The sequence below is a fragment of the Rhodamnia argentea genome, chromosome 7 (genome assembly GCF_020921035.1).
Source record: "Rhodamnia argentea isolate NSW1041297 chromosome 7, ASM2092103v1, whole genome shotgun sequence".
Lineage (NCBI taxonomy): Eukaryota > Viridiplantae > Streptophyta > Magnoliopsida > Myrtales > Myrtaceae > Rhodamnia > Rhodamnia argentea.
The window spans coordinates 4,652,582-4,659,296 of record NC_063156.1 but is presented as its reverse complement, the minus strand read 5'-3'; the positions used below and the strand labels follow the sequence as shown (position 1 = coordinate 4,659,296).

Sequence of the window (6,715 nt, the reverse complement as noted above, 5' to 3'; positions counted from 1 at the left end):
AGTCTTGCCGGAGCCGGCGAGGTCAACCTCGCTAGCTCTCGCCTCCGGCCGATTAGAGGAAGAAGAGAGCGAAAGGAAAAAAAAATGAAAAAAAAACGAAGAAATAGTAAAAAAAAAATTATGAAAAAATTATGATAAATTATTCACGTCATCGAATTCCGCTCAAAATTGTTATTGATATTATTAAAATATTACTCTCCCAAATCACAACATTTCGGGTGTTGTAAAACGTGCGAGACAGACGAAGTAAGAGTCAACCGGATCTGGTGTGAAGTCTCCATAGATGTGATGATGCTTTAGTTGGGTTCTTGAAACATGGGCTGCCCAAGACGAAAATAACCAGTTTGGTCTCCTTGAACTCACGAAGGACGGTGCCTTCCGAACGCCAACAGACACATCGACTGCTCAATCGAGGAACGCGTTTAAGAAGTGGGAAGGGCGATGCGAAAATCAATGCACGTGTCGCCAGTCTTCTCTGCACCACATGGGGTCGAGCGTTCGTGTCTTGATTTCTCCACGTGCTTCGCGGGTGCGCCATCTAAAGACAGCCACACAAATATCCGAGCAAGAAGACACGGCGAGCCCCATCGCAAACAGCTTTCGAAGAAGGTGTGTATCTCGTTTCCTCCTCCTCCTCCTCCCCCGTTGCTGTCGTCGGCTGAATTATGTGGAGGTGATGGTCGGTACATCATGTCGAAGGAAGACGTGACTGAATACCTCCGCGTGTCCCAACCGTTGTTGATTCACGTGTACTTCATTTGCATGCATCCACGATGAGAATATGATTGACACGCACCAAATGGTGGGATAATTGTCTAAATAAGTCTAAACCTATTGTACGGAGGTCGCCGACTATCGTCGAGACCCGACGATCAATCAGACATGGCATGTAGGATGGCCGACGGTTTTATCAGCGATTTTTGATTAAAATCGATCAAAATGACTATATTAATAAATCGTCGAAAGGTGTATGACTGGCTTGAAAAGATTGAAAAATTTAGAACTGAATTAATCGCCATACACAGAGATCATCAGTTCCAGCCTGGGTGGGTCAGTTCCCACCCTTGAACTTGGACGGGGCAGGGTCGATTTCGGGTGTGAGAGCAGAAACTGGCCCCACCTAGTCCTGAACCCGATTTCTGGGTTGGTCCAGGAACCGGTGGAAATTTTACGTATCTTTTCTCTTGTATTCCCAGCAAGGCTTCAATTGAGTCTTGCTCTATGCAAGTCGTCACCCTAGTACCTATCCTGCCTAAGCAATCACCACATTTCGCACTTGTTTGGAAGTAAATCTCGTCAAAACGATTGTTAAAACAATAACATATGACCTGAAGGAAGCCTTAAAAAAGGAGTTGGTCGCATAAGCATCGCATGGTCTCGAGTTCAATTCCCATAAAGTCAGGGTTTTGAGGTGTCTGCCCCCGGTCATCTTTAGGGTATTGTACTAATAAAAATTGTACAAAAAAAAAAACTATCGAAGTACGATTCGCAATTAAAATCAGAAATCGGACCGATCATCACCGCTGTTATAATTTAGGAATCAGGAACCACCTAGTACAGGTCAATTCAGATAGGTTTGCCATTTGAAATCTAATCAGTGCTCGCTCTCAATCGTACGTATAGATTTACGACTTTTCCTTCTGCTAATTTTGCTTGGCCCCACGATGGACGGTGAAAATAGACTCGTGTAACATTATGCATGGATGTTACAAAATCCTTTCCCCGCACTCACGCCCCCCAAAGCTTTGAGGTGCCCCGTGATTGGACCAGTCGAGGTGGAGGGGGACGTCAAGGGACGATGATTATTGTCCGGTCGTTCAGTACTCATGACCCCGATGCCGTGTTCCACGCCCATCAAACGAATCCAAACCCGGATGCGTACTTTGTCGCTTATTAAGGCAACATGAGTGGGTCGATGTTACTTCTCGATAATGCCGCTTTCTCCACCCGCTCTTATCCAAATGACCAAAAAGAAAGTGAAGCTTGCTTCTCCATTCTCATGTTCGATCTCTTCCATCTCTGCCCCGGTCCTTGTTACCTATGTTGTAAAAAGATTTGGAACATGTAGAGAATGGAGAAGGGCCAAGGATCTTCCTCTCGACAATGCTTCACGAGGCTCCACTCTCCCTCCCTTGTGTTGTAAGTCCCCGTTAGCCCGGGCGGGAATAAGGAATAAGGATTGAAGCCCCCTGAGCTCTGCCGGGTACTGGACAAGGGTGAGCTCGATAAATGTGTAGAGCCAAATGTAGTGTGGTGGTGTAATAGGCACTTCTAGGCCCCATCCCGGCAACTGGATCACTCGAGTGCTTTGGGTACCACGGACCCTTGGACGAACGAATTTTCGTGGACCTAACTAAATCCAATTTTACAGAAACTGTCCTAGGTGGGGTATGCCCAAAAGTTCATATCAAGAGTCCTACAAGTACCAGTCCCTAATCATAGATTAAGGAGAGATTCACGAAGTGATAATTTTATGAGACCGCTAAGTATTCGGAAAATTTGAACTGGAAAATTTGAACTAGTACGAAAAATTTGAGATTAATCGTGTATACGTCGACAGAGTACAAAATCTCATGGGGGAAAAAATCTCCTTATTTCGGAGTCGTCGACAGTGTGGAAAACATGTAATGAGATACCTGCCCAGCAGTCTTTTTTAGACGAGGGTGGTGCCAATAAATGTCTCAGGCATATGTTTCAGAGACAATGAGCATGAAATGTAGACAGAGGGAATCGGAGTTCCCAAACAATGCAGATGAGCAATTACATACCAAGTAGAATGCAACTTTCAAAGGTTATTCATGAACAGGTTTTGTTGAGAATTTCCGAAACAGAGAAAGTTAGAGAGTTGTAAAGAATGTTCTATGCAATTCCAACTGCGAGTCGAGGGTATGTACGTGAACATGTCCTCCAATTTGCAAGGCTCTATCTTGCCTGTATGTCTCTATGTTTGACCGGAAAGAATCTCCTAGTAGCGTTTAAGAATAGAACGGGGTCGAACGGACCCAGTAGTCCCTCGGACAACAGGCGAACAGCCGCTCCGCGCGTGAACTTCCTCGCGAATAGATAACATGGAGCGAACGCACCATTGACTTGACACCACTCGGTCCAATTCTCGGATTCATAGTGGATTGCCTCGATCTCCTGTGTGATTTAATTAATGCGGGAGAAATGAACTTGAGACAGTTTTAACTACTCACAAAGAAGAGCCAAATAAGCAATATCTTAAAGTCATCAGATCTCCAAAATATTTGACACATTCTTTGACTAATGTCTCAAAGTTCAGATCTCCAAAATAAGCAACATCACTAACCTTTATTTCTCTGATACTTTGAGGGCTTGCATCTGTGTAATCGAAAGTGAAAGGGTGCCACTGCTTATCCTTCTCTGTAGCTGATTGATTCCACTGAGCATAGGTCAATGATCTTCGGAAGAATTCGTTCTCGAACCCACTCATCTTCAAAAGAAGCACAAAAGCAACCGAGAAGAAGTAATGCTTCACTGTCACAGATAAAACTAAAAGAGCACTAGAGATTTGAATGCAAATGTATTAGGCAGGGCATTTCCTAGTGAACCATTTCTAGGGAGCAGGCAAACTAAAGAAACTAGAAGGGAAAAGTTATTTTTCTACTCAATGCAAAGTGAGAGGATAAGGAGGGGCGAGCAACTTGGTTATCTCCTCTGGCCATTAGCATAAGAGTCTAGCAAACACTACGGAATGTTCTATTTTAGTTGTGTCTACTCAGCACGACCTGTGATCTAAAGATTTGTGACTGGCAAGCCTTTCTTGCAGCCCCACCAGGGTGCTAGAGGTCCAAAACCCATCTGCGCAAAACTTGATACATACACTACTCAGCAAGCGGTTTCATGACCGGCATTTCTGGAAATGCTAACCCTTATCATTAGGCCACCATCACTGTTGCCGGTGGTAGGAAATGTTGCTTTTGTCTGTTACTAGATAATAGTGCAGGAAGCGGGACTGTTCGATTGTTTTGCACATTAGCGACATGTCAATTGTATCCAGAACAGAAACATAGAGAATCAGGTCACTCACTGCCAGCAATGTCTGCAGATAATGTTCGTCTGGGATACAATCCTGCGGCTTATGAAGATCCTGCATGTGTTCAACATAGTAAGCACAAACCTATTCTTCATCTAGGCTCCAAAAGTAAAGTTTCTGGATCTATTCTAGCCATTCAATAATTAAGAGCAAGCATCGACTTACAAGCATCTGTCTTCTCGCACTCACGCTTGCATTTGACTGTCTCTGAAAGATAAGAGAGATTATGACTTGGTAGCTACTACTTGTTCTGCATAATTAACTTAGCCATGCTTTTATTGCATTTTAAATGAAGGAATAGAGGACAAAGAAAAATGAATTTCTTGGTTCACCCATTTCACTCAATGTTCTTATTGCAAACAAACAAGATAGATCGGGAAAATGATAATGACGGAGAATGCTATTATCACATTTGAGAAGAACCTAAACCAAACAAACAGGAGGAGAAAGACGGACATTATGTAGCGAATTCTCTCGCATACCTTGCAAGATTTCTTGATGATGGGAAAAACAACATCGTCATCTGCAACAATTTGTGCATGTCTTCTGATTAAAGTGAACCACTGAGATCAACGGCATAACTATATCATACAATGACCCAGTTCAGGAGATACATTTAAACTTCTGGTTTTAGGTCTTCTGCTAATTGTCGTTATGCTAACCGCAATCTGAAAGGGTTACTTACTGCACTCATTAATGAAGGCAAAATTGAAGAAAGAAAATTGGAAGATGGGAAGACCTGAGATCCTTTTCGCCATCTGTCCTTTGGTATGGCGTGCAACAATTTCGGATCATATCGATCGTCCTCAAAATCAAAATAGCTATAACATGGAAAATAGAGGACTCAGGCTCATATTCCCTATGAACTTATCATCTTGTAATACCAGAAAGGACATTTCTTGCTGAAATAAAGAAATTCGCTGGAATATTATGGACTCTTTCTTCTTTTTATCTACCTTTCGATGTAACTCTTCGGAGAAGAAATCAGATGCTCATAAATGTCACGGAATTTGTACAGCGGCAAGCAGCTATCAATCCAAACACCAAAAACTGTTACGAGCAAGAATGCGCATTTAACTACAAACTTTCCGACCAAGTAAAAGCAAACAAGTTGCCAGTGCTCAGTAGAGTTTGTCATTTCATACCAAGAAAGGGGTAATAAAATGGGCTTAAGAACTCATTTAAACTTTTGCTTTGAGGGGGCAAACCTATCAGAAAGGAGAACAAATCTCTGATTAGCAGGGTCGCCAAGAGCTACTTTAAGCAATAACCTCTCTGCTTCTATCATGCTTGAATCTCCCCAGGCTACCTGCAGCAGCAGTTTTTTTACCATGAACACAGTTTGCATGTCAGTAGCAATTTTTTTCCCTTGCAGTAAATGCAGGACATATAAATAAAATCTGAACCAACCCCATCAGAGCAGCTAATTCATCTGGTTTTTGCCAAACTAGATTAGCCATTCGGTACGCAAAAGGAAAAGCTTATCTCAAGCCCTAGCGTGTCTACGTAGTATCTCATACATCGGACATGCCGTCGACGAGATGACATGGATCAATTTCTTGTTTTTCTGCACTAAGCGACCAGGTATTGAAAAGCTAGAATCCTATGTTTTAATAACATAAACCGCATTCTTAGTCTCAGCTGCGTCCTTAATCTCAATTAGTCAGAAGACAGTTACACAAAAGCTGGCAACAGATCAGATACTTCATGTCCAACATAATTGCACTTAACGAGTACCTTAATACTGTCGTTTAACTGGCGTCCGTAAAAGAAAGGGGACGTAGAAGTGGACTCATTGAACACAAACCCAGGTTCCGAATGAATATAAATCGAGAAATTCCTCACATTAGCCTCCTGCACAAAATTCCAAACACACCAAAATCAGGAAGGCACATATAGATGTGAGAACTTCATGCTAGTTATCCAAATCACATGAGCAAATGACCAACCTGGAAGAAAGCACCCCACATGAAGTCCAGAGGAACATTTCTACGGGCAAGAAACAGAAAAGCAACTTTTGGGTTAGTCTCAAGTTTCGATTTTTCGTCAATACTTGATTTGTCGGTGGTGCTCGATCGTGATTTGGACCGGTTGAGCCTTACAAAGGCGAAGACGCAGAACACGAGAAATATGGAGAAAACCGGCTTCGAGCGAAGGACCAGTAACTGGCGTATGGGCAGAGAAGCTCTCTTCTTGCCCATGGCTCTTCGTTTCGGTTCTCATGTAATGCTGGGGAGAGGAATTTGCAGAAAATTGAAAGTAACTGAGACGGAGAGAGGGAAGAATTAAAAGGGAGAGATGAAACTGATTCAGAGAGAGAGAGAGAGAGAGAGAGAGAGAGAGACAGAAGAGAGGGACGTTAAGATTGGGCTTACGTTTTGATCGCGCCCCCGAAATCATAATGATGAGTGGCGAATGCAATGATTACGGAACATGTTCTGCTCATGCAATCATGAGTTAATAACCTCTGTCTAACTCACTTGTTTAAAAAATATTAAGCTGATTTATTTTGCAAAAAATAGACAATTGTTAAATTATTATTTTAATATAATTCTAAATATCTTTTACAAAAAAAAAATATAGCAAATAATTGTTTTGGAGTCTCTTCAAGTTTCGTGTCTGTCTGTGCCTGTATGTCGTTCACAAAACTAAGCCCTG

General features: G+C 42.4%; 1 protein-coding gene across 2 annotated transcripts; it reads right to left on the bottom strand.

The window, feature by feature from the left end:
• Window positions 1-2,657: 2,657 nt before the first annotated feature.
• LOC115750857 (glycosyltransferase BC10-like) lies at window positions 2,658-6,510 on the bottom strand. Of its 2 annotated transcripts, XM_030688457.2 has the most exons (10): window positions 6,007-6,510; window positions 5,795-5,911; window positions 5,266-5,366; window positions 5,014-5,085; window positions 4,797-4,878; window positions 4,540-4,620; window positions 4,223-4,264; window positions 4,052-4,111; window positions 3,311-3,454; window positions 2,658-3,141 (listed from the first exon to the last, which is right to left on the bottom strand). In XM_030688457.2, the coding sequence occupies exons 1-10, from the start codon at window positions 6,256-6,258 to the stop codon at window positions 2,923-2,925; spliced, it is 1,170 nt and encodes a 389-aa protein (XP_030544317.1). In that variant the 5' UTR covers window positions 6,259-6,510; the 3' UTR covers window positions 2,658-2,922. The 2 variants fall into 2 exon arrangements, with proteins under 2 accessions (XP_030544317.1, XP_048138164.1); XM_048282207.1 differs by lacking the exon at window positions 4,540-4,620.
• Between the last annotated feature and the right edge of the window lie 205 nt (window positions 6,511-6,715).